General features: G+C 56.8%; 2 protein-coding genes, 2 long non-coding RNA genes and 1 pseudogene across 5 annotated transcripts; 2 read left to right on the top strand and 3 right to left on the bottom strand.

Moving 5' to 3' along the window:
- Nucleotides 1-2,839, top strand: part of LOC119098961 (NADPH oxidase 5-like) — a 39,346-nt pseudogene extending 36,507 nt beyond the window's left edge.
- A 2,910-nt stretch (nt 2,840-5,749) lies between these two features.
- Nucleotides 5,750-10,182, bottom strand: LOC119098959 (STE20-like serine/threonine-protein kinase). The gene is made up of 11 exons (XM_037222012.1): nt 10,038-10,182; nt 9,689-9,693; nt 9,281-9,460; nt 8,857-8,994; nt 8,407-8,532; nt 7,874-7,987; nt 7,574-7,681; nt 7,430-7,527; nt 6,521-6,633; nt 6,195-6,298; nt 5,750-5,848 (listed from the first exon to the last, which is right to left on the bottom strand). The coding sequence occupies exons 1-11, from the start codon at nt 10,180-10,182 to the stop codon at nt 5,750-5,752; spliced, it is 1,230 nt and encodes a 409-aa protein (XP_037077907.1).
- Nucleotides 10,183-10,259: 77 nt separating this feature from the next.
- Nucleotides 10,260-13,363, bottom strand: LOC119099425 (uncharacterized). 2 transcript variants are annotated; one of them, XR_005094368.1, is made up of 4 exons: nt 13,338-13,363; nt 12,139-12,266; nt 11,217-11,378; nt 10,260-10,311 (listed from the first exon to the last, which is right to left on the bottom strand). It is a non-coding gene; the product is annotated as an uncharacterized LOC119099425 (long non-coding RNA). The 2 variants fall into 2 exon arrangements; XR_005094367.1 differs by lacking the exon at nt 13,338-13,363 and adding an exon at nt 12,632-12,749.
- A 303-nt stretch (nt 13,364-13,666) lies between these two features.
- LOC119098958 (serine/threonine-protein kinase 10) lies at nt 13,667-23,870 on the bottom strand. The gene is made up of 8 exons (XM_037222011.1): nt 23,859-23,870; nt 20,702-20,866; nt 20,238-20,436; nt 19,793-19,971; nt 19,459-19,629; nt 14,620-14,721; nt 14,152-14,218; nt 13,667-13,872 (listed from the first exon to the last, which is right to left on the bottom strand). Exons 1-8 carry the CDS (start codon nt 23,868-23,870, stop codon nt 13,667-13,669), a joined length of 1,101 nt encoding a protein of 366 aa, XP_037077906.1.
- A 736-nt stretch (nt 23,871-24,606) lies between these two features.
- Nucleotides 24,607-26,934, top strand: LOC119099423 (uncharacterized). Its single transcript, XR_005094366.1, has 3 exons — nt 24,607-24,946; nt 25,540-25,591; nt 26,761-26,934. It is a non-coding gene; the product is annotated as an uncharacterized LOC119099423 (long non-coding RNA).
- Nucleotides 26,935-27,995: the final 1,061 nt, after the last annotated feature.

Here is a 27,995-nt window from a genome sequence, read left to right as displayed (position 1 = left end):
CCACCGTCACACAGAATCCCCACTGTCACACAGAGTCCCCGCCGCTACACAGAGTCCCCACCGTCACACAGAGTCCCTACTGTGCCGGGTGCTGCAGTGATTCGCTGGCTTCCTGCCGCAGAGTCCGCAAAATAAGTCGGTGGCGCACAGCTTCCGCTACATGCGCCGCAAGCCCACCATCATCGCGTTCAAGACGCCTTCCCTGGATAGCCTGGGAGCGGCGGCGCGGCCCGAGCGGCCCCGCTCCGACCCCGGCCAGGCGGAGGAGGGGCACGCGCCGACAACGGCGCCGCCTAGCGGGACAGAGCTGCGCTAACCCGGTCGGCAAGCCGCTGGAGGTGAGGACAGTGTCCGGTGAGCCACTGGAGGTGAGGGACACTGTCCAGTGAACCGCTGGGGGTGAGGGACTCTGCCCGGTGAGCCGCTGGAGGTGAGGGACACTGTCTGGCTGCTGAGCCGCTGGAGGTGAGGGACACTGTCCGGTGAGCCGCTGGAGGTACGGGGCAGTGTCTGGTGAGCCGCTGGAGGTGAGGGACACTGTACGGTGGGCCGCTGGAGGTGAGAAACACTGTCTGGCTGGTAAGCCACTGGAGGCGAGGGACACTGTCCAGTGAGCCGCTGGGGGGTGAGGGACTCTGTCTGGTGAGCCGCTGGAGGTGAGGGACACTGTCCGGTGAGCCGCTGGAGGCGAGGTACACTGGCTGATGAGCCGCTGGAAGGATTCCAGTCCGGTGAACCATGTGGGTAATTTCCACAGAACAAATATGCCGTTCTGCGCGTTTCTACTCCCCCACTTCCTCCGTCCCGGTAATGTTTTCCCCGTCGTTGGTGTACATTGGGCGAAAGAGGTTGAGTCGTTCATTCCCCCCCTCCCCCCCCCCCCACCACCACATGACAAGCCGTCCTGCATTCGTGTGGTGACGACCGGCCTGGGACGATACAATGACCCCGCCGTTCATTCGAATAGCGCTGACCAGCACTGCGCGAGGCGGACAAATCTTATCGCATAGAACTGACCAGTGCCATGGAACTGACCACTGATCAGTGTCATGGCGTGAGGGTGACCACCCCTCCCGCCCCGACCTGCAGATCTACTTCGACGGTCCTTACGGGGCGCCTTCCAGCCACATCTTCCGAGCGCAGCACGCTGTGCTGATCGGCACGGGCATTGGCGTCACGCCGTTCGCCTCGATCCTCCAGTCCATCATGCACCGTTACTGGAAGAACTGTCACCGCTGCCCAGCGCTGCCAGCACAAGTGGACGGACGAGCTGCCAGCCTCCGTCATGAACCTGAAGAAGGTACGCTGGGCCGGCGCGCGGCGGCGCCGTATGATACCGCGGGCGTCAGGACCCGCCACAGCGTGACTGGTGGGGGCGGCGATCCAGCCCGAGCAGACAGCGCCGTGCCGGTGCGGATCAGGGAGGGGTGATCGCTGTGGGGAGGGGTGAGGGCGCTGCACAGCTGCGCTGAGGGGTGCCGGGATGAGCATCATGCGGGACTCTGGTGAGGACCACAGTTCTCCAGCTCTTGCTCTCACTTCTGCTTCTCACTTCGCCACAACGTGTCCTACTCATGCCGGGAGTGGTCTCAAAATTTGCGCATGTCCAGGGAACTAAAACGACTTTTGCTTCCGGGCGGTGCTCGCCTGAGGAAGGGCAGGGTCATTTCCGGCCGCCGGCGCCGTCCCCTGACCGGCTGTCGGCTTCAGGTGGACTTCTTCTGGATCAACCGCGACCAGCGTTCGTTCGAGTGGTTCGTGAACCTGCTGTCTCAACTGGAGATCGAGCAGGCCGAGCAGGGCAGCGTTTTGGAGCGCTTCCTCGACATGCACATGTACATCACATCGGCGCTGCAGAAGACCGACATGAAAGCTGTGGGTCTCCAGCTGGCACTGGACCTGCTGCACGAGAAGGTTCGTCTTGACTGTCCATCTGAATGGACGCTTCGCTGAGAGATTACCACACTTTATTTCATTCGCTGTTACGTACGAACTTCGTGCTCAAGCCTTTAAAAAATGAAGACGGACTTTGCTCATCACAGAGCTTCCGTTTCTGCAGTAAGTATTCGCAGCCATGTTAAAAGAAGCCTGTTCCGTGCAGTGTCGCTCATCGAAATGTCCCGACTAGTCCAAGCGAAACCGCACCTGCTTCCGGAATCGAGAGCGCTCCCCGCTCGTGCTCTGTCCCGTACTCTCTTTCCGCCAGTCACTCGCGTGGTCCTGTGGGAAAATGTTTTCCTGCGCCGCTCTGAGACGAGCGCGTCGGTGCGTCCCGGCTCTGCGGCTCCCTGTGACGTCAAACCCGCCGGCAGGAAAAGCGGGACATGATAACCGGCCTGAAGACGCGCACTATCGCCGGCCGACCCAACTGGAACAAGGTGTTCCGCCAGATCCAGGAGCAGCGCAAGGGCAAGGTGACGGTCTTCTTCTGCGGCCCGCCGCAGCTGTCCCGGATCGTGCGGCACAAGTGCGACGAGTTCGGCTTCGAGTTCCGCAAGGAGAACTTCTGAGGGCGAGCGTGCCGCCGCGCGAGGGCCGGGATGGCCGCCTCTGGGAGGGCGCCTGGGAAGGGCGGCCATCCTGCGGCAACAGGTCAGAGGGGTGTCTGGAGACGCTGGAGTCGCATGCTCGCTGGCCGGAGGTGAGGTTGAGCACCGCGACGCTGCCCATGGATGGCCGCTTTTGTGTGGGGTTGTGTAACGCAGCACTCAACGGGGATGTACTCCTGTGACGTTGACGGTGTGCAAGAAGGAAGCTGCGATGGGAAACGGGGAATGAATGTGTGATTGGCTAAACTGGCAGGTTGTTTCGAACGAATGCACGCGAGTATTTATGCACTTCTTGTGTCATATCTGAAACAGAGCGTGCAGCAAACGTTTAAACCTTAAGGTAACCATGTACTCTAGCCGCGTAATATTTAAACCACTGACTGCGATTTTTCGTGAATTTGAATATACTTGACATTGGATGGCCGAGCCTTTACGGACTGTCGTTGATCGTGTGATAGTCTATCGGAAACACAAATCTTACCACAGTGCTTCACATTGTGGATTTTTGTAGCGGCCCTCATTTCCAAACCTTATATTGACGCACTGAACGACACGCCTACTCCGCTGTTCATAATGTGGTGACAGCCTGCTGCCCTTTGTAATATTTCATTCACGTGCCCGCTCTCCTGCACATTTTTGTTATGCGAATGCGGTGGTGTAACCATGCGCGCGATCGAATGACCACACACAGAACAATGCTGGTAGACCCTAACTTAGCAGCATGAAGGAATACTGACATCAGATTAAGACCTGCAATGTTGCGGCTTCATGCAACTAGCAATTTAGTGACAAGGTCTGGTCAGTTCTAGATTACGCATCGCGAGCCGTACACCATTCCCCTAAGCCGGGGAGGCACCGACATGCTTGTGGTTGAATGGAATCGAATGCAATCTCGGAGTCGCTTTGTTTGGTCAGCATCGAATACGATTCGACGCCATCGGTTGTTCCGCTGCATCGGAGTTTGAATTAATTCATGTTGTTTGCGACGGAACGTGAACAATTGACTATCACTCGCTTCCACCTGTAATGGAGCACCATTCCAATACGTAACAGTGATGAATCGTATTCGGATTTGGCTCCACATAATTCGATTCAGAGTTGGAGTAGATTCCTCACACGTGGAATGGAGCACAAGTCTGGTCACTGATGGTCTGTTTACCCGCACGCTACCAGTTGAGGGAGGGAGGGGAGGGGGAGTTATTAGGGGATTGTCTTCGTAACCGGGTTCCTGTCTTCGCGCCCAATCAGTCAGTTGCGCTGATTGTAACAATCTGCACCTCCAGCGCTTAGCACGGAAACATCAATTTCGCCGACCGAGGCGTCCCCAGTGCCGATTACTCAATACACTAGTTTAACCAAACAACTGTACGTGGGCCCGATCACATATCTCTGTAGCAAATCGAATGATTAGAGAACTGTAGGGTCTTGACGGTGTGAGCACGTGCAGACGACGCCTCGACTCTTTTTGCTATCATATCTAAGCGAAGGAATGTCATGTCAGGCGTTGGGGCCAAATCGTAAGACAGGTTTTCTCCCCACCACCTTTCATGTGCCTCATGCGCCGGAGACTGAACCACAAAGGTGGGTCCGCAGCTCCCCAAGAAGGGAAGGCATTCTACCCGTCCAATATTGGCTGGGAATAACCTATTCAAGTCGTGATAAATTGATTTCTGGGTCACTGACCATTTACAGTTGACATATGGTTGTATGTCGACCAGATAGCACTGCGCCACTACATAGCGTAGAAGACGGCTAAAGCGTCGCTAGTCTCATTGGCGACCGCATTAATGACCTACGACTTTCAACGAGCTCACCTGCTGACACAGGGCATCCTAGATATCCTATGTGTTGCATGTCGTCGCAGGAAAAACGGAATAGCGGACGACTCGTGGCGTATTTCACATTCACTGGCTGCCGAAAGCATAGCCGGCGTCACCGCCTGTTCTTCAGTCGATGGTCTGATCACGCTTTCAGCAAGCGCAGCGCCCAGCCCGCACTCCACGCTGGGCGACGCTGAGACAGTACCAACTACCCGGCGCATTACGGTACGATACGGCGCGGTACGGCACGGCACGGTACCGCACGGTACAGCGCATCTTCGCAGTGAGCTGAAATTGCTTTTGGACTAGGGTGGAAGTGAAAAATCCCATCGCAAAAAAGACCGTACCGGGAGTGAAAATTTCAATTTACAAAATATGGAACTTAGTACATCTAGATCTAGTACCTCTAGTACATTAGAACCATCACATCTTCGGCACGTACAAGCGCCCGTCTGTATTATGAAACGACCTCGCCGCCCACAAACCGCTCGACAGGAAGACACGCGGTGAACCGTCGCCGTTAGCGGGCCGCGAAGCGGACGTGACGGGCGATGGGTGAGCGCGAACGGCCGCGATCAGGCAGTCACGATCTTGACACCCTCTCGCCGGTACGGACGGCGGCAGAAGCCGCGCGCAACAAACTATACAGTCGGCTGCTCTATAAACTACGGGGACGTCATCACAGGAAGCATGGCAGCGGTAGCGCGGTAATCACAAACGTTAAAATTAGTCGCATCAATGAAGCGTCATCAATGCATCATCATGATGAAAATTAGCCTTGGCGGCGGACATTTACTTATATACGTATATATGTAATAATATATCAGTGCGACAAGCACTAGACACGCCATATAACGCCATTCTTGATTGCCTACAACAGCACCGTAAGCGGAGGAGGACGCCACCAATGAATCACGAGCAGCTGACACAGCCACCGTTCGTCGCCGAAGCTCACACCAACACCATCACCAGCCGCCGAGCGCCCGGTCCACGGCTCTGACCCGCACGCGCAGACTAGACTCGCTTCGTCGCTTCGTTTGGCACACCGTCCGCCGGTGACGTCCGACTAGACGCACCGCCCACACCCGGGTGGTCCAGGCCGCGGCCCCGCCGGGCACGACGGCCTCTACCGCCAACACGTCACTCGCAAACGCTGACGGCTGTCGTTCCTCCCTGCTCCACACAGGGTTGTGTCCCAAATGGGGGAGGGGGGGGGGGGTCCCTCTACTGGGGAATATCTCCCCAACTTGAGCACTGTTCCTGGAGCGTCCCTGCGCCCGGAGGCTGCCACGGTCGAGCCCAGGTCAGCTCTAGGCGCGCGGTCGGCGTCATTGGGAGTGGCCGCTGACCGTGCTGGCCCGGCCCAGGCTGCTGCGGCCGTTACTGAGCGTCACCTTGCTGACGAAGCCGTCCCTGGCGGCGGCCGGCGACGACTCCGGCTGATACTCCTGGCTCGGCAGCCAGCTCCTCCTCCAGCTTCTGCCAGAGCAAGCGGGACATGGGCGAAGTGGCGAGATGGAAAACGGAGGTTTACCAAGACATTTAAAAATTGTAACGTTTGCAAACATTTAGACTCATCTTCATACACTGGGCTTCACAGGGTTTCGATTCATACGCGGGGTCATTTTCACATGAAGTACACAACACGAAACTGACACCGAAACTCTGCATATCAACCGCATAACATTAGCTTCCGTACAAAGGCTGAATATGGTTTCAACAAAATAGGGTATCATGTTTCGTGTGATAGCAGGGTGCGAAAAATCCATCTTGCATAAGCAGCAAGCACGACCTAAGAGTGGCCGGTATGTGGCGGCGCTCTCACCAGGCGGCGCGGCTCCAGGGACTGGCGCCACTCCTGCACCTCGGCCAAGTACTGCTCCTCGACAGAGCGCAGCTTGGCATCCTCGTGATCCAGCATCGTCCGACCTGCGACCGGCGCTCCGTCAGCGAGACCAGCACAGCCCGTCCGACCCATACCAGCTCCCCCAAACAGATCGGACCGACCCCGCGCGGGGCGGACCGCCCTCCGGCGGTACGGGGTGCCAGCGAGAGGTCCAGGGCGCAAATTGTCAGTTGTTCGCCAACGTGGCCTGTGGCGAACGCAAACGAGGTGATGCCGACTCTCCAGAGCTTCAGCGAGGCGCTCACACTTTTCGTTGTGCAGTTGCTCCAGCTCCTTCACGGCGGACTCGTTCAAAGCCTTCAGTTCCTCCATCTTCCGCTTGTGCTTCAGTTCAAGTCGGTGCTCCTCACCTTTGTACCTGCCAAAGCCAAAAAGTGTAATCAAGAAGGCTCACGTTGCCACAACAACGCAACCGGCAAAACGGATCGTGGAAAACTTCGCTATCCCGCTGCCTGACAATGTAACAAGATGCATAAACTACATCAAGGTCAGTGAGTCAGTACTAAACTAACTCACAAAACTAAAAATTGAATAAAGTGAAACATTTCCTTTCGAAGATTTCGAACGCTCTCTGTTCCTAGCTGTGACTCAGCGGAGTTCCACAGCGGAGTTCCAACAGCGTTCACCGACCGCCAGCACACTGCCAGGGTAGCGAGCCGACCACCGGCCACACTGCGAGGGTGGCGAGCCGACCAACGGCCGCACTGCGAGGGTGGGGAGCCGACCATCGGCCGCACTGCGAGGGTAGCGAGCCAACCACCGGCCGCACTGCGAGGGTGGCCAGCCGATCACCGGCCGCACTGCGAGGGTGGCCAGCCGACCACCGGCCGCACTGCGAGGGTGGCCAGCCGACCACCGGCCGCACTGCGAGGGTGGCGAGCCGACCACCGGCCGCACTGCGAGGGTGGCGAGCCGACCACCGGCCGCACTGCGAGGGTGGGGAGCCGACCACCGGCCGCAATGCGAGGGTGGGGAGCCGACCACCGGCCGCACTGCGAGGGTGGGGAGCCGACCACCGGCCGCACTGCGAGGGTGAGGGAGCCGACCACCGGCCACACTGCGAGGGTGGGGAGCCGACCACCGGCCGCACTACCAGGGTAGCGAGCCAACCACCGGCCACACTGCGAGGGTGGCCAGCCGACCACCGGCCGCACCGCTTGCCCTCCTGCTCGTGGAAGTTGCTCAGCTGTTCCTTCTTGTCGCCGTCGGCCGTGCTCAGGCGGCCTGGCAGCGGCTGGCCGATGCGCAGGCTCTCGCGGAACATGAGCTCGCGCGCCTTGCGCTCGGCGCGGATCCGCTTGGGGCAGCGCGCGCCGCTCGCTCTGCTGTTGGCGCGCCAGCAGGTCGGACCGGCGCAGGCCCGCCCGTCGCAAATGGTCCACCTCCCTGGCGTGGCGCGCCAGCATCTGTCGAGGAGGCGGCGGTCAGACGGCAGCGTCGGCGCCGCGGACAGCGCCGCCGGCACGCACTCGCTGCCGCGTCATGTCACATGCTAGCTGCGGCGGGGAACAGAAACACCGCGCCCCAAGTGGGAATCGAACCCATGATCTGCCCACCACAAGCCAAACGTGCCATCCTGTGCTGGTTTGGGAACTTGCCTGCTGCCGCTGCAGGTAGAAGGCCTCCTTGATCTGCTGCTTCTTCAACTGGTGACGCTCCTGGATGTGGCGCTCCTCCAGCTTGTCCTTCGCCGACTCCTTGTCCCGTATCAGCTGAGTGAAGGTCAAAGGTCAGAGGCAGAGGTTTACTGCGTCAGTTGCCACCCGGTGGTCAACACGATCGTGAGCTGCCTCGGGCCTGGGCTAAACAAAAACAACATGATGAATCTGTCTGCGAAACGGCCCCAAAACCAACGTTCTTACTAGACATGACTAGATGTGGAGACCATAATCATGCCACCATCCAACAGCCAGTTCCAGTTTTTCAGTGTAGATGCGTGCAGTAGTTTCCGGCCCAGCACTGTCCAGACGCCAACGCCGGCTTCACATAAGCCGCTGCAGAGCGCCTCAAAAGACCGCCGTCGAGCCTCCGTGGACGCACGTCCAGACGGGGCCCGGGTGGGAGCTGGGGTTGGGGTTGGGGGGGGGGGGGGCCGTCTCGTGAACTCCCGGGGGGAGGGGGAGGGGCGCACCTGGTGCCTCTTTTTTCGAAACTGGCTGATCATGTTGGCCAGCTTCTCTTGGTGCTGCTCGGAGAGCGCCTCCAGCGCCAGCTGGTGCCGCTCGTCCAGCCGCTCCACGAAGACACGCTCCCTCTCCTGCGGCCGGGGGACGCCGGTCAGCCGGCCGGCCGGCACTGACCACGCCACCTCGCTATCGACAAGCCATTACAAACAAGAAGGCGAGCGGCAGACGCCACCAGTTGGGCGTCCAATGCCGGCTTTGGCCCTGCTTTCCGGCCAGGCGGACGCAAAATGGCCTCGGCGCGCCTTTATGTCCAAAGCATCATCACCATCATCACCACGGTCCTCGTCATCATCATCGTCATCTGCGGTCGGCCACAGAACGCGACCCAAGCGGCCTGCACCCGCAGACCGGTCCGGGCTGTGCGCAGGCCGCTGCGGCCGGTGGCCGGGCGTCACCTTGTGATCGGATTCCATCTTGTTCTTGCCGGCGCGGAGCGACTCCTTCCTAACGTCACGCAGCATCATGCCGGCGTCCTGCTTCAGCCGTCGCGCCTCCTCACGCAGCGACTCGCGGAACGTCTTCAGCTCTCGCTCCTGCCGCGGCGCACACAGGCCCCGTCAGGGGGCTACCCCGCGGAGCGGGACGCACGGACGGCGCACGGAGCAAGTCACAGACGGCGGCGCATGACCAGGTCTTGCCGCAAACGGAAACCCTTAAATCAATGACCGATCACGCTCCACTCGATCAACACTGCTACAGCGCCAAAAATGAAGAAACCGCACACATTCTAGAGGTGCGAAGCTGTCTTTCAAACGCACGTCTGACCGGCGTTCGGGACGGGGTGCCGAGCGGCGCCTCTGGCGGCGCCGGCACCATCACCTGGTCGGCGCGGATCTTCTTGCTGGCGGCGCGCAGGTCCTGCTCCCGCCGCTGCTCGGCGCGCCCCTGCTCCGCACGCTGCTGACGCAGCGCCGCCTCCAGCTCGCCGTCGTACTTGCGCACCAGCTCGGCCAGCTCTTGCTCGAAGCGCCGCTGCTGCTGCTCCTGCGCCTGCTGCGTCTGTCGGGGCGGATAGCCGCGCGCCGCGGTCAGTGGCCGCGCGGCTCCTGGTGCTCCCGCCGAGCCGGGTCGCAGGCGCAGCAGGCCACCCGCCCGAACCGGTGCGCAGCTGCTCCCGACACTACTCAGAGGTGGGACCACTGAGCTGAGCCACTCAGCCGGAGATACGACGCGTCTCAAAAACCGGGATTTTTAGAGAGCTGGCACCCAAGCAGTGCCATATCCCACTGATGCTGAGACCCGACAATTGTCACACGGTTCGCATCGCGCCGACAGGCAGCCCATCTCCCTGGCGTTGACAGGACAGGACAGGACGGGACAGGACAGGACAGGACAGGACAGGACAGGACAGGACAGGACAGGACAGGACAGGACAGGACGGGACGGGATAGGACAGGACAGGACAGGACAGGACAGGACAGGGCAGGACAGGACAGGACACACGGCACGACACGACACGACACGACACGACACGACACGACACGACACGACACGACACGACACGACACGACACGGCAGGACAGAACAGGGCAGGGCAGGGCAGCACAGGGCAGGGCAGGGCTGCCCGTCTGCTCACCTTGAAAATAGAGCTCGCGGTGCTGCTTCTGCTCCTGCTTCTGGAGCAGCTTGAGGTCGCGCAGCTCCTGCTTGCGGAAGGCGTGCTCGTCGAAGCCGGCCGTCTCCCCGTCACCGTACAACACCTGTCTGGTGGTGGAGGTCATCATGACGCCGTCTATCTCGAAGCGTCGCGTCCGCTTGCGCGTCTTCTTGCGCGTGTCTGAGACCGCCGGCTCGAGCTGGCGGCCGCGGCTGGCCGAGGACGAGCGCGAGCCGCTGTCACTGGACGCATCCTGCCAGCAGCACGACACGCGCATTGTGAGGCAGACGGAGTGGAGCACACCAGAGCAGGGGAGTGACAAGGACAGCACAGCACCACTCGAGGGATAATACAAAGGACAGGGGGAGGCAACCGGTCATGCCAGCGCCATGCAGGACAATGCAGGCCTTGCCCCGTCCGAGGACCTTTCACCTGTTCTGTTCTCTACTCTCTGTTCTCCGCTCTCAGCCCCTGATGAAATCATCTGCTCTGACCTCTGTTCTCTTATTTCAGCCACTGATTAAATTTTCCGCTCCATCCTGTTCTCAGCCGTTTCATATCAGTGATCCTGCATCGCCCTTTGTCCTGCTGTGCTCTCCTGTCCTTTATCCTCTTGGTCGCCCTCCCGCCCTATCCTCCGTCCCAACCTGCGTTCCGTGCGGCCTCGTCCAGACGAGCCCTCTCTCCTCTGGGCTCAACAGTGCCCTAACTGATCATCGCTTCTGGCATTACCCTGCCCTACCCTACATTGCGTCGTCATGGTGGCTGTACTGCGAAGGCAGCTGGTGGATAGGACCTGGTTCAGCCGACGCCTTGGTTACACCACGGAGCCGTACCTGGGGCCGCGGGGCCGTATCTGGGGCTGCCGGGACCGTACTTGGGGCTACCGGAGCAGTCCCTAGGACTGCCGGGGCATTACCTGGGGCTGCCGGGGCATTACCTGGGGCTGCGCCGCGGGCCGTTTGCGGCGCAGCTGCACTTCCGCGCCGCTCGCCCCGGCAGAAGGGGAGTGGCTGCCGGGGCATTACCTGGGGATGCCGGGGCATTACCTGGGGCTGTCGCGCGGGCCGTTTGCGGCGCAGCTGCACTTCCTCGCCGCTCGCCCCGGCAGAAGGGGAGTGGCTGCCGGGGCATTACCTGGGGATGCCGGGGCATTACCTGGGGCTGCGGTGCGGGCCGTTTGCGGCGCAGCTGCACTTCCTCGCCGTCCGCCCCGGCAGAAGGGGAGTGGCTGCCGGGCGCGCTGCCCAGTGAGCCGCCCTCGGTGGGCGGGGCCAGACTGCTGACGTCACTGTCCCGGCTGCTGCCGCCCGAAGCCGGCTGCAGGCGGAGCCGATAGCTCAGTGACGCTCGTAGCTCCAGTGGCTCCCATAGTGCAGCATGCTTGCCGAGGCCAGTGCGAACATGCGACAATAGTTGAGCGCAATGCGACCACGGGGAAATATTATAAAGCACTCCTGAAATGGGCTTTGCTGTGGGCTACACCATATAAAGGTATGCGACTGGCCCCTGCTGCGCGTCGTCATCACTGGGATTTACAACGCACTCAGCTACTAAGGTTATGTAACGTCGCCTGCCTCTCGCCCTGGCAAGAAGGACAGGCACCACGGGGAATCGAACCCCGAACCCCGAACCTCTAGTTTCCCCGAAGCGCAGGCGAACCACTCTACTACGAGTACCCTGGCTCCCGCTGTACAGTCCCCTTATTACGGCGAAAATGATGAGCATTTATCACGTTATCCAGCAGTTGACTGACGCGATCAACGCTGCCATCGCAGGGCTATATAGATCCATTCGACACTGATCAACGACTACGTTGAGCCATGGTCAGTGTGGTCAGTGCTGCTCAGTCCCGCAGTCAGGCATGGCAACAAGCAGCAGAAGCGCACCGTCCGAGCCCAGTCAACACTCATTCAGCACTAGCTGGGCTGTCTGAGCAGGGACGCGCGGACCAGTGACTCTGACTCTGACTCGACGAGCCTCCGAAATCTGATCCGGTGAGTTGACCGACTCTGACCCGGCGAGTCTCCCGACTTCGACTCGGCGAGCCTCTGAGCCCCGGCGGGCCTCGGCCACTTACCCGGGCCGGCAGCGGACTGTGTCCGGGGGAGAGGCTGGTCTCCTCCGCCAAGTGGTCCACGTCCGAGCTGCCCACAGTGGTGCCCTGCAGTGTGATGGACGTGAAGGGCGAGAGCGCCGTCGCAGAGCCTGCGGAGCACAGGCCAGCAAGCCATCAGGACCGGCTGTGGCTCGCACCGCGGCCGCGCAGGGCCGGGACACACGGACAAGCACGGCTGTCCCAGCGCCGGCGATTGGCCGGCCCCGGGCAGACGACCGCGCATGAAAGCAGCGGAGAGACAACGGAACAGAAGCACAGAGACGTTCCCAGCACAGCGGGAATGACCAGGCGCGGCGCCGCATCAGCGCGGCTACCGCGTGAGCCATTAGCCGGGCCGCCCGTAAGCGTCGATTTCCAGTAGCACACAGCGTGGCTGGGGAGTCCGGCAGTCCGGTGGACCGGACTGGGGAGTCCGCCGGACTCGGCCCCCGCCGCAGCTGCCGGCCGCGCTCACCCGCGTCCGGCGACCGCTCTCGCTCCGGCTCCACCTGCACCACGGACACGTGCGTCGGCTCCGGCTGCGGCTTCTGCGCCGGCGGCTCCGGCGGCTCGTCGTGGCGCTCCTCCAGCGTCAGCTCGAAGCGCGGCCGCGGGTCGGCCGGCGGCGGACTGCCGCCCACGATGCTGCAGCCCGAGATCACCACCTCACTGTCGTCCAGCCGCTGGCCGGCCGGCCGGCCGGGCGGCGTGGCGGCAGGTGCTGCCGGCGGCGGCCCTGCGGCGCGACCGGTCAGTCGCGCGGAGCCCAGCACGGACACATGCGCGCCCGCGGCGAACACGACGGCCACAGCGACGGACCGGAAGCGCCTAGTCACGCAGAGGAGCACCAGCCAACAAGGAGGCCAAATGGCCAGCAAAGAGCGTTACCACGGACATGGAAGACGCTGAAATCAAGGATGTATAAACACAGCCAGTCTGGACGAAACCCAAGCGGCGCCCCACACAGTCACGAGGCAAGGATACAGAGCAGACGATGACGAGGTGAAGCTCATCCCCGGAGACAAAACATCCGTACTTACAACTTCCCAAACGTCTGTCCGACTGCCTTGCCCCTAAATCCAGAGATATGTATGTGAGTGCGCGGGGGGGGGGGGATAATCGAACACCCCGACACTCATCGTCCCCGACCTAGGGAGCGAGTCGTCGCCTCTGCCTCTCACCATGCACGGTGCCGCCGCCGCCGCCGACCGTCAGCTGGCGCGTGCCGGGCCGGTCCGGCGGCGGCGTCGTTGGCCCGTCGCCGCCGTTCAGCACGAGGCGAGTGGTGCCGCCGCCGCCGGCGGCGAACGTCTGCACCAGCACCGGCTCGGCCGTCACCAGCGGCCGCTGCTCGGCGTGACGCAGCGAGACCGGCCCGTCGCCGGCCGCCGCCGCCGCCGCCGCCGGCGGCGGCGGCGGAGCAGCACGCTGACCAGATGGATTGTCGGGCGGCTGGGGAAGCTGGGGAGGACCTGGAGCAGGACCTGGACCCGGAGCTTCAGCAGGGGACTTAGCCTCTCGCCGCGGAGGAGTCTGAGTCGCCGGCGGCGCAGTCTGAACCGACGGCGGGGGAGTCTGAACCGACGCTGGGGAACTCTGAGTCGAAGGTGGAGAAGTCTGAGCCGACGGCGGGGAAGTGGGAGCCGACGGCGGGGGAGTCTGAGTCGCCGGCAGGGACGTTGACTCCGCGCTGGCGGCAGCAGACTCTGAGGAGCCCTGCAACAAAGGACCCAAAGACGTCATGGCCCAGGACCTTCTCCGAGTCGCGGTCCTCATAGTAACTCCATAACACCACAGGGCTGATACCTTGTCGCCTGCAACTAACTAGAGAAAACATCACTGATCGAAACCAGCTCGCAAGAAACTGCGAGCCAAGTGGTGGGCACGGCTCACACAGAGCGAGGCTGGGCCACAGGAGAGAGCTGCGGAGAGGCGTCCGACAGCGGCTTACCTTGCTGTCGGCCTCGGCAGCCGGCCGCCGATCGCTGGCCTGGCCCTCCTCCTCCTCCTCCTCGGACGGACCCAGCAGCAGCGAGTCGCTCACCCGAGACACGCGGCTGTCCTACCGGCGGCAGGGGAGCGCTCGGTCAACAGGCCGCCAATCACGGCGGCGGGCACACGCGGACACAGCCGGCGGCGGACACAGCAGGCGGCGGACACAGCAGACGCGAGGCACATCCTAACGTGTGGAAAACCTCACCACGGCGTACCAGACACCACCATTGGAGGGGCAGCATGTTTCGGTGACCCGCGACACCGAACGGTCACGTTCGGTGCTGTGCGATTTCACTGGAAGGACGCACGCACAACTGAGCCCACGTCAGGACATTGGCGATGACACGCGGACGCTCTCCGCGTGACCACGGGGCTGGCTCGCTCGCCACTGCGGGTGTGCAGCTTCGGCTTTGTGACGGGCCAACGGAGCTGGGTCAGGCCGGCGAATGCCGTGGAGCGGAGGCCCACCTCCTCGGCGGCATCCTCGAAGCCCTCGTCGACGTCTGCCTTGTACTCGAGCAGCAGCTCCCGGACCGGCTTGTTGTCCAGCGTGCGGTCGATGAACGGCATCTGCGGAGCAGCAGCAGCGACTGACGGCCCGCGCACCGCCCACCGAGCACACCACGCCGCAACGGATGCCGAGCACGTGACAACATCGCCGTTGAGTGGCCGGCCGGATCGGGAAAACATCATCGCGCCACATTCACTGTTTCAGCTCTAGACCCAATCGTCTTCATCCACAGGTCACGGGGGTTTCTGTTTCAAATCCAGTTGTTTTGCGATAACAGACAAGCGACAGAAGACAACAGAAGCGTATGACCCAAAATCTCTCGGATTGGTATCTAATGCAAAATGTTGACAAATGAGGTTCGCAATCCTTTCAGATATATTATCTTTATTTCACGCGATCCCACCAGATCAAAAGCATACCCAAGTCAGCTCAGGAACCCAGAAGTCCATTTACGCACACTGAGCGCTTGGAAGAGCGGCAAAAGTCGTCAGCTCCTTAACACTAATGACCGCAGCTGCGGAAATACTTGCACTACGGTCTCATTAATGTTCCACTGTTTTATACCGCACTGGTTTCTAACGAAAAATGACAGTCTGAGGTCTTTGTCAGGTCACGTTAACCACATGAGCGAGTTTTAGCTACAACGTATCGAAAAATGGCCCAGTGCCATTTGCTACAAGTCCGTTACGCACTCTTAGCACTAGGACACCCATTTCCTGTTTCCATTGACATTCACAACGCGCAGTTCTCACGACTTTCAGGCATGTAAGCTTCATTTTGATGCTATCATAGATAAATGTCCTAAGTTGAATTTGAGCTATGATAGCTGGCGACGTTAACAGCTGGCAAATAGTACTCAAACGAGATCTCTGGGCGCATAACTGGTCGGCATTATGATTGACCTGTCAGCATCATTCTCTTATCCGTGTATGCTGCTGATATAAGCAATGATGGCCTTGAACCCATGGCTTTCTGGCAAACACATAACCACGCGCAATCGGTCGTTCGTGACGTAAGTACAGCTTGACGTAGAAGGCTTTACGGTGAATAATGCGCGGGTAAGCATGAAGCAGCCATGTAACTGCAAGGCTGATCATCTACTCCAATGCCCGGTGTCCGATTCCAACGCCGCAGCCTGTGTTCCCCACATCCGGCTGGACCCTGGCCGGCCAGCCGCCCCGCCCCTGGACCACGCTCCTCATTTCACGCCATTTGATCCCGGTTTGAAAGGGGACCGGGCGGGCGTGGAAGCTCACGGTGCGTCGGGGTGACGCTGAGGCAATGACCGGCGCCGGGCCCTCGGCACCGGACCCCCTCCCCCTCCGTCAGCCGGACCTGTGCCGCTCTCCCGGAGAAATCAGCGGGCTCTGCCGCAGTGCAGTGAGCTCAGCATGGTACACTTACACTGCATCGTTCAACTGGGGAGAAGTCTGCGCCTGCTCTAGGCACAAATGGCATGCTTTGGCCAGCACACTACTTCGTCTCTGGATAGTCACGCCTGCTCGCCTCTCCGCGCAATGAGATGATCAGCATGAGAACAAACAGATACATACACTGTCCATGAGAAATGCAAAGCCTTGTTGCCTACAGGATTTCCGAAACGTGAGAGCGCGCACAGCACCAGTTCCAGCAAATATGCTTTTTGATGGACATCGTTATAACATTGGTCATTTGTTGTCCGAATCATGGCAAATCACGAGGCTTACGTTTTGCATCTGCTCGTTCATTTCTCCATTACTGAACTTCACGTGATATGTGTGAGCTACGTCGCTGCTCGCAGGCTTGAAGGCGACGTGCGAAGTGATTGATCACTCAGTGACACTTCACCATGGAGATGGGTGTGATTTGGGCATGCTATTCTATTGCGACATTATATTTACGATTTTCAGCTATGCGAGACACAGACAGCCAGTGCTGAGAAACGGCCGGCCAGGTTTAGAATGGATTTATTTGTTTCTGTCCTATTTTATTGGCATTTTAATTATTTTTACCACCTTCGACATCCCGTTTAACTAGATGCGTTTATGTCGAACTTTAACATAAAGGGCTTTTGGACTTAATGAGTACGACTGTGTTTGAAGATAAGTTTCCACACAGAACCGCTTATACTTACGGGACGGGGAGATTTTGTATGATCGCTTTCCCCCATTCTTTGAAGGTGGTCGGGCTTTTCTAAGGCCGAAGGTCCCGCACTTCACGACAGCTTAAGACACCAGAAGCGATTCTCAAACATCGGAAACGGGCTCCCAAGGCTTCAAAATAAGATCCTGTGTATAAGGCAGTCACCAATAGAAAAACAGGACCCCTGTAGTGACGATGTGGGAGGCCCCTTAACTGAAAGGTCTCTATGCTCCATTTGGCCCACTGCTGGCTCAATCCTAGGCTACACCACTGCTGTGAGACCAATACATGTATAGGCACACTATTAACAACTTATGCCATTGATCCGTAAAGAGGAGCGGTGAGACAAATGCGGGCCTTTTCTCACTGCATGACAAATCTTTCACATCCGCACGCGACAAGTACACTTTTTCAATATATGTGAGATTCTCTTACTTTTGGGACACTATGTACATCCACGCCAGTAATCCCCTAAAGAAACCGTAGTACAGTCGAGTGCGACTCAGACTTAGCACCGAGAAACCGACGGCGCGAGGGTGACATACGCAGGCCGAGACACGTCCCTGCACGTGACCTATTCTCGCGGCTGCACGGTCGGACTAATAACCACGAACGGTCCAATATTTCCCTTTTCCGCCACAAACGCTGATCTGTGAGACTGCGCCGGCCTCGACATCAGCAGAGCGTGACGGCGCGGGCGACGGCGGACGCGGGCGAGGTAAGGCGCACGGCGCTTCCCATTGCTTAATTATGGAGGCACGTCAGGGCGATCCCACACATTTCTAGCAAACGAGAACGTGACGATAATCGCGCCAGATATGAATCCCGCTCATGTGCCACAGTGAGCGCCTCCTGTTATTTCCGGATGCTGGCCACGTTTCGTCCGACGACGGCCAGCGCCGGCGTCGTGGCGGCCGCCTCGGTCGCCCAGCACGCGTGCCGAGCGCCAGTCGCGCCGCAGGTCATGCCCTCCGGCGCGGCCGTGTCCATGTCAGAGGGCAAGGTCGGGGCGCCGCTGCCTGGCCACGCTGTGTCTCTGCATGGCCCGTGTTTCCTAAAGAGCAAAATACGGGGCCCGTCCGCACGCGATATCTTCCACGCCTGCCTTGCCTCGCCAAATTTCCTGCAATGCATGCAGCACCCGCTCTGCAGCGCAAAGAATGGTACCCCAATAGCGCCTTATCGAAACCGTGTGCACCCGTGGATACCCCCACGCGCTACTTTTACTCGCAAGACAGCGACACCTGCGGCCGGCCTCGACTCGCCGAGGATTACCAGCCGAGTGATATCTAGCCAGCCGCAAGCTGATGTCCCACCGGCGGCAGATAGCACCTCCGGCGGCAGATAGCGGCTATCTGGAGCCGGAGGTGCGCGGCGGCTGGCCGGTGCCGGCCGGAGGGGTCGGGAGCGGCCGGCCGGCTGTGGCGCCGCACACCGCCGGCCGTGTGGGGCTCTCGACGGAGGCCCGCACACGTGACAGCAGATGGTCACGGCACATGTAGGTGGCGGCCCACAGAAAACTGAGCCTAGCACGCGTCTGGACGTCCCTCACGTGGGTTGGAGTCACAGCTGAGGACAGCCGACAGTGTGGGGCGCGATGTTAATGTAACATCCGGTTGAGTGGTGTCTCAACTCTGGAGTGTAACAATACGATGTATTGTTGTTTCTGTTCAAAACTCTGCTTGGACACGTGCAGTGATGTTACTGGCAACACAAACGCCCTGTTTGGACGGCGCGGCGGCAGGCCAGGCCAGCTGCGCGTCCATTGTGGCTTGTTATTGGATATGTGCGGGCACGCCCGCCGTTCGCCCGGCCACGCGGCCAGGTCACGTGACAGTGCAGGGCCCGCGGCACTGCGTGGGCACGTAACCGGACCTGCTCCGCGCTTCACACAGCTCGCCTCGCTCCGAACGTCCGCGTTATCCAGCCTGCTGCTATCGAGACGCTCATCAACACTTAATGCAGCAGTCACACACCAAAGTGCTGGGGGCTCAGCACCGCACGGCCTTGCCTGGTCGGGATGCCCTCTTCGGGCAGTTTTACTTTACAGCCACTGTCATATGTATCGGCAGTTTTCAGCGGCAGTCAGCGACATTTCATCGGTCGTGCGGGGCTATATTTTCAGGGGGTGTCTTGTGGCAAGATGCGCGATCTCACCGAGAGGCCAGAGGACGGGAGGGGACCGGTGTCTGGCACAGCACACCGTAACAGGGTACGAGGAAACAGATTTACGGACAGGATCGGTACACTCGAGCATGATGGAAGCAGAGGAACAGCCTGTTCCCTACAAAGACGCCGAGTCAGACCCTGTACTTAGGACAGACCCTGCGTCCGGGCCAAACTCTCTACCCATGACAAAACTTGTACCCAGGGCAGTCCCTGTACATGGAACAGACCCTGTACCTGGAACAGACCCTGTACCCAGGGCAGCCCCTGTACCCAGGGCAGCCCCTGTACCCAGGGCAGCCCCTGTACATGGGACGGACCCTGTACCTAGGACAGACCGTGTACCCAGGGCGGCCCCTGTACATGGGGCAGACCCTGTACCTAGGACAGACCTGTACTGATGGGGCAGACCCTGTACCTAGGACAGACCCTGTACCTGGGACAGGCCCTGTAGTCGGGCAGACCCTGCAGCCCTACAGGCCGTGTAGCCATAGACCCCATAGCCGTACCTGCAGCAGGTCTGCGGCGTCGGGCCGGCCGGCGGGCGCCTTCTTGAGACAGGCGCCGATGAAAGCGCTGAACTCCTTGCTCCACTGGCTGGGCCGGTCCAGCGCGGGCGGGTCGTACTTCTGTATCCGCAGCATGGCGCGCACCGGGTTCAGCTCGTTGTAGGGCGGCTCCTGACGGACAGACCGGCGGCCTCAGGCGTCAGCGGGGCGCGCCGGGGTCGGGGCCGGAGGCCGCCGCTGCTCACGTCCACCCACATCGCTGTATTGCCAGCCGCCGCCGCCGCCGCCGGGGTCGGCACGGGCGCGCGCGACGCTGACCGCCGCGCCCACTCACCTTCTGCGCGAACTCGATCATGGTGATGCCCAGCGACCAGACGTCCGACTTGTGGTCGTACGTCTCGGTGGGCGACGTCTCGCACACGATCACCTCGGGCGCCATCCAGTACGGCGTGCCGATGAACGTGGTGCGCTTCTGAGCGTTGTGCTTGTTCTTGGCCGAAACGCCGAAGTCGGCTGCCGGAGCGACAGACGGCGACCGTCAGACGCAGCGGCGCTCAGCGCCCGTCAGCCGCGTGGGGCACAGGCCGCCACACCGGACGGAACGGCCAAAAGTCAGAGCGCACACGCAGCGGGTGTCACGGCTTACGATACGTCACAAGATTGCGGCTCGACGAGAGCGAGCGATGCCTGGCCGAGGGGGCGGCATCAAGGACTTGCGGCGGTGCACATGGGGTCTGGAAACGTTCGGACCGCGAAAGAAAGCCGGTGGCAGTACTGACTGAGCTTGACGCCGCCGTCGGTGGTGAGCAGCACATTGCCGGCCTTGATGTCGCGGTGGATGACGTTGTTGTTGTGAAGGTATTCAAGACCTTCCACCATGCCGCGAGCGATATAGGCGATCTGCGGCTCCTTCAGGCCCCGGTCCAGCTCCACCATGATCGAGTCCACCGCGCCGCCGTCACAGAACTCCAGCAGCATCTGCGAGGCGCAGGGAACAGCTCGGACATGATATAGTAATAAACGACGAATCTTTTACAGAAGAAATTCGTCCGTTGTTTTTCGCACATGAGGAAGATGGACGCGTCCTGCACCAACCCGGATCTCGAAGAGGCACCCAAGATTAAGGTGACAGACCACCAAACCGTTGCCATGCAAAAACCCTTGGCTTGTTCCTCCCAATGGCAGACCTAGCACACTGTCAGATTGTCAGATAACTGGCACAAACAGCAGCAGCAGCACCCACCCAGAGATGCTTCTTCAAAAGGTACGCGTCGATGAGGCGGACGACGTTCTTGTGGCGCATCTCACTGAGGATGTCGATCTCCACCATAAAGCCCTCGAGCTCGTCATCTTCGCTCATCTCACAGACTTTGGCGGCCGTCACCAGACCAGAGTGACGGTGCTGGGCCTGAGACAGCATCACATAGTCACTGGTCACAGTGGGTCATCACCAGACCAGAGTGATGGTGCTGGGCTTGAGGCAGCATCACAGAGTCACTGGTCACACTGGGCCATCAGCAAACCAGCGACAGCACTGGGCCTGAGGCAGCATCACACAGTCACTGGTCACACTGGGTCATCAACAGACCAGAGTGACGGTGCTGGGCCTGAGGCAGCATCACAGAGTCACTGGTCACACTGGGCCATCAGCAAACCAGTGACAGCACTGGGCCTGAGGCAGCATCACACAGCCACTGGTCACACTGGGTCATCACCAAACCAAAGTGACAGCACTGGGCCTGAGGCAGCACCACACATATCACTGGTTTTTCTGGGCAGCCAACAAACACCAGATCATACCAAACAGCACCAGCTACATGTAACAGAAGTGTATGCACAAACATATCGGGCCCTATTAGAGACTTCGAGTATGATGGTAAGGCTGTTGACCACACTCACTATGTTGTGATTGTGTGAACTAAACCACATGTTTAACACATTTGGGGATTGAGACTACATTACAAATCAAAGGACCAGTCCTTCTGAAAGTGGGGTCTAGGTATGCATCATATGAGCAAAACTGGACAATGACATAGTTTGTGCAATGGAAAGTCAGAAGTCTTTGACCCATCTGCAAAAGTATACCACACAATTTTAAATACACAGGCACACAACACATGAAGTGTAAATGGTAGATGTGCCTAACTGGTGCACTTGAGATGCTAGGACATGCTTTCTGACAGTTTTGAACTGGGGAAAATATAGTTTTAGCACCAAGGCAAACTCATGTATGCACTTTAAACTTCCATCAGGGAAAATGGAAACAGGAACATGAGGGCAAGATAGCAAATGTTCCCAGCCCCTTCTGCAAAATAACATTGCTTTTTGCAATGATACAAAAACTGAAATCACATCTTAAAAAGGACTGAAGGCTTCTTCATCCCCTAACTCCCTGCAGGGTCTCTGCTTGTCTTGTAGGTAGTGGCCTTTCCACTCAGATGCTTTAACACGCACCCGGGTGGCCAGCTAGATACCCTTTGTTTGTGTGGGGGGTCAATTTGACCCCCAACCGAGATCTCGGGAACTAAGAGAGCTAGGGGCACCAAATTTACAGGGTGATTTGACCTGTATGTGAACTCATATAGTTCAAAGTTTGAAGTTCCTAGGTCATGCCCTTTGGGTCAAATAAGATCAAACAAGGTAAAATTCCAGATTGGTCTCCAAGGTGCCTCCAGAACCTAGATAACTGTTTCTAGGCAAAAGGCCACATGCTCAGTTAAGGTCAGTGACCTTGTTTGACCTTTTGAAGGTCATGGTGACCAAAATCATACAAGATTGCTCAGACTTTTTCATTGGAATAGGCAACAAAGATTACACTAGGCAGCATGTTTTTACAAACAAAATGTTGGCCTGGGTCATTATAGGTCAATGACCTTTTCTGACCTCTAAAAAGTCTATGGAGGATGTATAATGCAGTTCCTGCTATCAATAAATTTGAAATGAGCACCAGAAACAATCCCATGCAGCAAGCCCTGGAGTAATAAAACAGTTTGGCTTTGGCCTTGGTCTGACTTTTATACCTGACCTTAGGTCAACATGATTTGCTCATTCAATGGCTTTTTGTCTAAAAAAGCATCTCAGAGATGTATGGCTTCATCTAACACTCAACTGTTGCATCAGATTGAACAATTTCCTAGAAATTGACATTGCTGAAACCGTGGCCTGAATTTGACCTGCCATAGGTTAGCGACCTCACAAGGTACATAATAATTTTTGGCGCCAAATGAGCTGCTATTCAATTGTCTACAGCTATGCAAATTTATTGTGCCTGTGCCGCGCCGTTCGGAAACCATTCCGGAAAAACCTTCTGGGATCAATTTGAACCCCCACCTGAGCACATGTTAAGTTGTTTTAGAGATTGGCATGCCTATCACTTTTGGTGCATTACAATAATGAGAGCTGCCTGTGAAATATGCACAGCCTCAAATATTGGGAGTATGTATTCAAACATTGCCAACTACACAGCGGACTGTTGGTCACCTGGGTTTATACAAAAGCTCATGGGGAATATAGCAGCTCATGAGAAGCTGAAATCTTGCAGTTACAGTTGCTTTATAGAGCCAATGACTTAACATTTTCCTAATAGAATCAATGCTTTTGGCCTTATCTGGGCTCACCTGATAACTTATTTCATGCATGATGGTGTCCATCACTTTGTAGTAGCAACATACATTAAAGCACAAAGTTCTGATCTAGCAAACCAACTGCTATTTTACCAGCATTTTACTCAGGGACATGCAATCTGTATAATGATTCTGAGATGGGAGGTTAAGAATAAGCCAAGGCTCTAACAGCTCAATGACAACTAAACGTGTTTTTCACAGCCTTAGGCTACTTCCCTTCAAGAAACAAATAATCAAGCTTCAATTGTTGACCCATGTGTCAAATCACTCTTCATTTGAGTAGCATAGACTGTGGCCTGGAAATAACGGACCCCGCCCAACTTCATTTCATGCCTCACCTTTTCCCAATTTATGCAACATTCTATAAAAATAGGAGAAACCCAGCTTGGGGCCAACCAGCATGAGGTCCTCACAAAAGAATGCAAATAACTGCACACACCTCATTGGCCACATGCAAAATAGGAATGGGTTCAAAATATTTACTGGTTATCAAATGGGCAAATGACCTTCACACCTTTCTCTACCATGGCACAGCTGCAAAACACAAAGCAACCAGCACAGGCAGATAATACAGAGGGAATTTGGATTAGATTGTTGGATAACTAAGCATATTTCAGCAGTTAAACAACCAAAATTCTAATGGTGTTCTCACCAGGTACCACAGCTTGCCACCATGCAGCATTCACCCTCCAGCGGGCCACCACTGGGTATGTTACACGTCCCACATGGCCAGTCTCACTGCTTCCACCTACAATGTACTAACCTTGTACACCTTACCGAATGCCCCATCACCTATTTCACCTTGTAGTTCCCAGACTTCCTCCGGGTTAATTTCGACCTTAACATTATTGAGAACGCGGCGCTTTTTTGATGCGCCCTCCCCAGGGGAAAACAAGCTTTTCAGGTTCTTCAAAAATGACATCCTGTTTTTAATGTGCGCCTATGAAGACAGAAAAGGACGGAAAGCACAACTACGACCTGACCATCCTACCCAGCTGCTGATCACAAGGAGCACAAAGGGGCCAACTTCGCCCCGCCCACGACCCCTCCACCTCAGCGGGAACTACTCCTATTCACGAAGCATCCCGGATAAGCACAAGGTCGATGAATATCGGGCGGAGTAAGTGCTCTGCGGTAGTTTACAAGCCTGTTAGTCCAAGCTGATTTGCTGTTTTTATCGCTGTGAGTGCTGAACATGTGTCCACATTTATGATGTCATATGAATTAGTTTGTGAATATAGAGCTTAAATCTTCCTCTATGCTTGCATTTGAGAGTCACTTATTACAAGCTCTTAAACTATAGAAAAGCTCACATAATATTTTTGTTTTTAGAAACACAGCGTTTTAAAATCATTCTGATAAAAGTGGTTAAACGTCATGCAGCTGAACCAATCAAATTGCAGGACTGAGAGCCTTCTAGTTTAGTGGTGAGCACCTGTATTGCTTAGAAGTCGTAATGGCGCATGCGATACAAAAGAGAAGCACCGCTGTTTCTGTTTTGTGGCCCATTCGGTCGACAGCATATACGACTCGAATACACGTTATATGCTTTTTGACACCTACGGCCTTGTTCTACGTTACCGCTGGTTTGGATGTGGGGAGAATTTGTTATGCACCTGATCAATGCATCGGTTTCCCTGTGCGTGCTGCGCGGGGTGTGTCGGATTTAGATCAACGTACAGATAATGTGTGTGTTTCGTTAGTAACAGTAAAAATGCCCCTCGTCGTAATAACTGGCTTCCCTGCATCGGGCAAATCACAAAGATGTTCAGACTTGTCGAGTTATATGAAAGAGTCTTTTAAGGGAAAAGTTGTGATCATATGTGAGCATGATTACATTTCTACCAAGGACTCCACATACTCATGTAAGTTGGTATAGTCTATGTTTGCCAATGGAGCCTCAGGTACAAATGATTGTTAAACTTTGCTCCAATATTTTTTCTTTGCACTTCCAATGTCATGCATGCATCATACATCAATAAACCTTCCAGTAACATCCTTTGATTTTGCTGCTCTGCCATGTATGTTTGGTGCAACAGATGTTTTTTGCAAACTGTTCAAGTTACCATTTCATTATCTCCTGTTATTTTAGACTTAGGTACTGATATTTATTTGACCACTGCACTTTTGCATTCTAACTTCTGTTGGAGGCCTGGTGGAGATAGGATGGCAGTAGGTTTTGGTTGTTTTTACTATTTGTGTTTTTATGATTTTTAATAGCATCAAAACAGGACTGGGCCATAGTATTATGAGACATAAATTTCATGACTTATGTATGCATGCACAACACTGCAATACTGGCTAAAATGGTTAGCTCTTGGCATGCTTCAATATCCGTTGTTTTGCTGCATGCAGCATTACAGCCAGTAATGTTGTGACTAAAATGTTGTGTTATTAGGTATCTAGGGTGCAGACAATGTAAGTAAGGATACAAACTATGACTCCTCTTATTTCCCAGCACCACAAGTCGAGAAGGATGTGCGTGCAGCAATGAAAGGTGATGTTGTTAGGTAAGAAATGGATTAAGGCTTTACCTATGATGTAATCATTCTTCACTGATGAACATGGAAAATACACATTTTTTCATCTATTGCTTTGGATAGAAGGCAGGCAAAAAGAGGAATAAGCATGGTGTTGCTTGCACATGCTGTATTTTACTTGGAATTGAAGATGGGCTCATTTTTAGGGTGGAGTTAATGCACAAGCTTATAAGGATGTGGTAGTGTGTACAGCATGGGATGCAGCCCGAGCTGTCAGAGTCTGGTGAGATCTGTAATATTGTGTATCACCCTCCATGCCAATCATGGCAGTCCATCTCATCAGCATAGTGGGTTTGAGACACATCTCTTGAAATACATCTAGTGGTGAGGGGGTGTGTTTGAGTTACTTTAAATGTTCACTTTTTGTGGCTGACTGGGTGGCCTAGAGCCAGTGGCAGAGGTCACACCAAAGGTCAGGTGAGGTCAGGGTAGGACAGACTGTGTCAAGCATTACCATACACTTACATGCCACACAGTTTTGCATTGAACCTGGGATGTTATGGTCCAGTGGTGGGATCTGGACCCAGGAAAAAACATCGCTTAACATGGGCTCTGTATGTATCCGTAGTTGTTTCATTAATACACCCAATTAAAAATCTGGGTTAAAGTAAGAGCTTGATATTTTAGGCTAACTATGCTCTGCAGCTGACATTTTTTTGTTGAAAGGAAACGCAACGCACGCTGTCGCGCACCCGTTATGGAAAGCCAGAAACGGCAGTGGCAATATTAAGGCTGAGGAACCATGGCGCAACTGAGACTGGAACCTTGACCCTCACGTGGTAGCCGAGCCCACTTACCACTCAGCCCCTACGGTCCCGTTGCTGACATAGCCCTGGGTGTAATGCCACTAGCGAGGTCTGTAGCATTATGAAATGAAACATGGATAATTGAAAGGGACAAGAGTACTGCACTCTCATTTGCAAGACCCTGATTCAAATCCCATCAGTTCTATTAAGAGAATTCGGGGATGTGACTCGCACATGGAAGCCAAATATCATCCAGTCCTTCTCCAGAGCTCAGAACACCTCACGCCAACCGGAGGGTTAACTGGCTGAAGCGTTGTATGCATATTATTACACCAGATGGGGACAGTAGCCCCAACAATTATTCCATCCACGATACCAAAATGTTCTCCTCAGGCAAATATCAAAGGATGACATAGTGATCCTGGACAGGCCTCAACTACATCAAGGGGTACAGATACGAGCTGTTCTGCATCAGCAAGAACTGCCGGACGCCGCAGGTGACCCTGCACTGCACCATCAGCGCCGAGGAGGCGTGGCAGCGGGACCTGGCGCGCCCCGTGTCGGAGAGGTGCGTCACCCCGCCTTGTCCTGGCGTCATCCTGGCTGATGCGTAGACCAGCTGGACGAGGCGTTGCCGGAACGAGGGGGTAGTGAATTCGCACAAGCGGGCGAGGTGTAAGTGGTCTCCCAGGCCTTCGGGGGCGACTTCTTTGCTAGGCGTCTGAGCTTGTTTGTGGTGGGTGCATGGATAAATTTAAGTACAATGATGGACGAGCTTTTTACTAGCTTTTTTGTGCGCCTAAATCTAGTGGATCGGCCAATAGGCTACTGTTGAGGTAACATTGGGATCCCTTGCGGGTGAAAAAAATCGCTAATTTCGATACGAAGAACAACCTACTTGACCCTGCGTAATGTCTCAGGTCGTAGGTTCCCGGGAGCCAATTTGCACCCTCATTTGGCGAAACCCTGGGTCCGTGTCTGGCTCAGAGGCTCAAGGGTGTCAGGGGTATCCAGGGTATAGGGGTATGAAGTCTCCAGTCAGACCATTCCTGGATGCCTACCCAGGCAGGCTATTTGAAAGCAGTCTATAAGCAGACAAACTGAACTTTTTTAGTACTGAATTGTCCTGCGGATGTACTTGATGCAAAGTTCGCGCCGCTCTTGCTTGCGCACCTGCCCGTGGCTAGTGCTGCCCTCTGGACCGCCCCTCGCCGCCGTCCGGCCCGTCCGGTGACGCGCCGCGCGTCGCCACAGGTACGGCCGGGCCTGCTTTGACGCGCTGCTGGCGCGGTACGAGGAGCCGGACAGCCGCCACCGCTGGGACAGCCCGCTGCTAACCGTGCAGCCGGACGAGCCCACGCCCTGCGCGGACGTCCTGCGCGCTCTGCTGGACGCCCCGGCGCCGCGGCCCAACCAGTCCACACAGAACGTGCGTGTACCTGGCCGTCCTTGCAGGCCGCTGCCCGCAGACGGTCCGGTCCGGCTGTGGTGTTGGTTTGTCTCGTCGGCCTCTTGTGTATACCTGAAGCGCTCCCGATACACCTACCTGGCATGCATACGTGCTGTGGGTGTAACGCGTTGTGCGTAACACCACACTGCCGTCACTCTGGTGTTAACACTTGGCCGTT

This window comes from Pollicipes pollicipes, unplaced genomic scaffold (assembly GCF_011947565.3).
Source record: "Pollicipes pollicipes isolate AB1234 unplaced genomic scaffold, Ppol_2.1 Scaffold_4740;HRSCAF=5597_pilon_pilon_pilon, whole genome shotgun sequence".
In the NCBI taxonomy this organism is placed as follows: Eukaryota; Metazoa; Arthropoda; class Thecostraca; order Pollicipedomorpha; family Pollicipedidae; genus Pollicipes; species Pollicipes pollicipes.
Note: the sequence above shows the minus strand (reverse complement) of the source record. Positions and strands in the feature narration are given on the sequence as shown.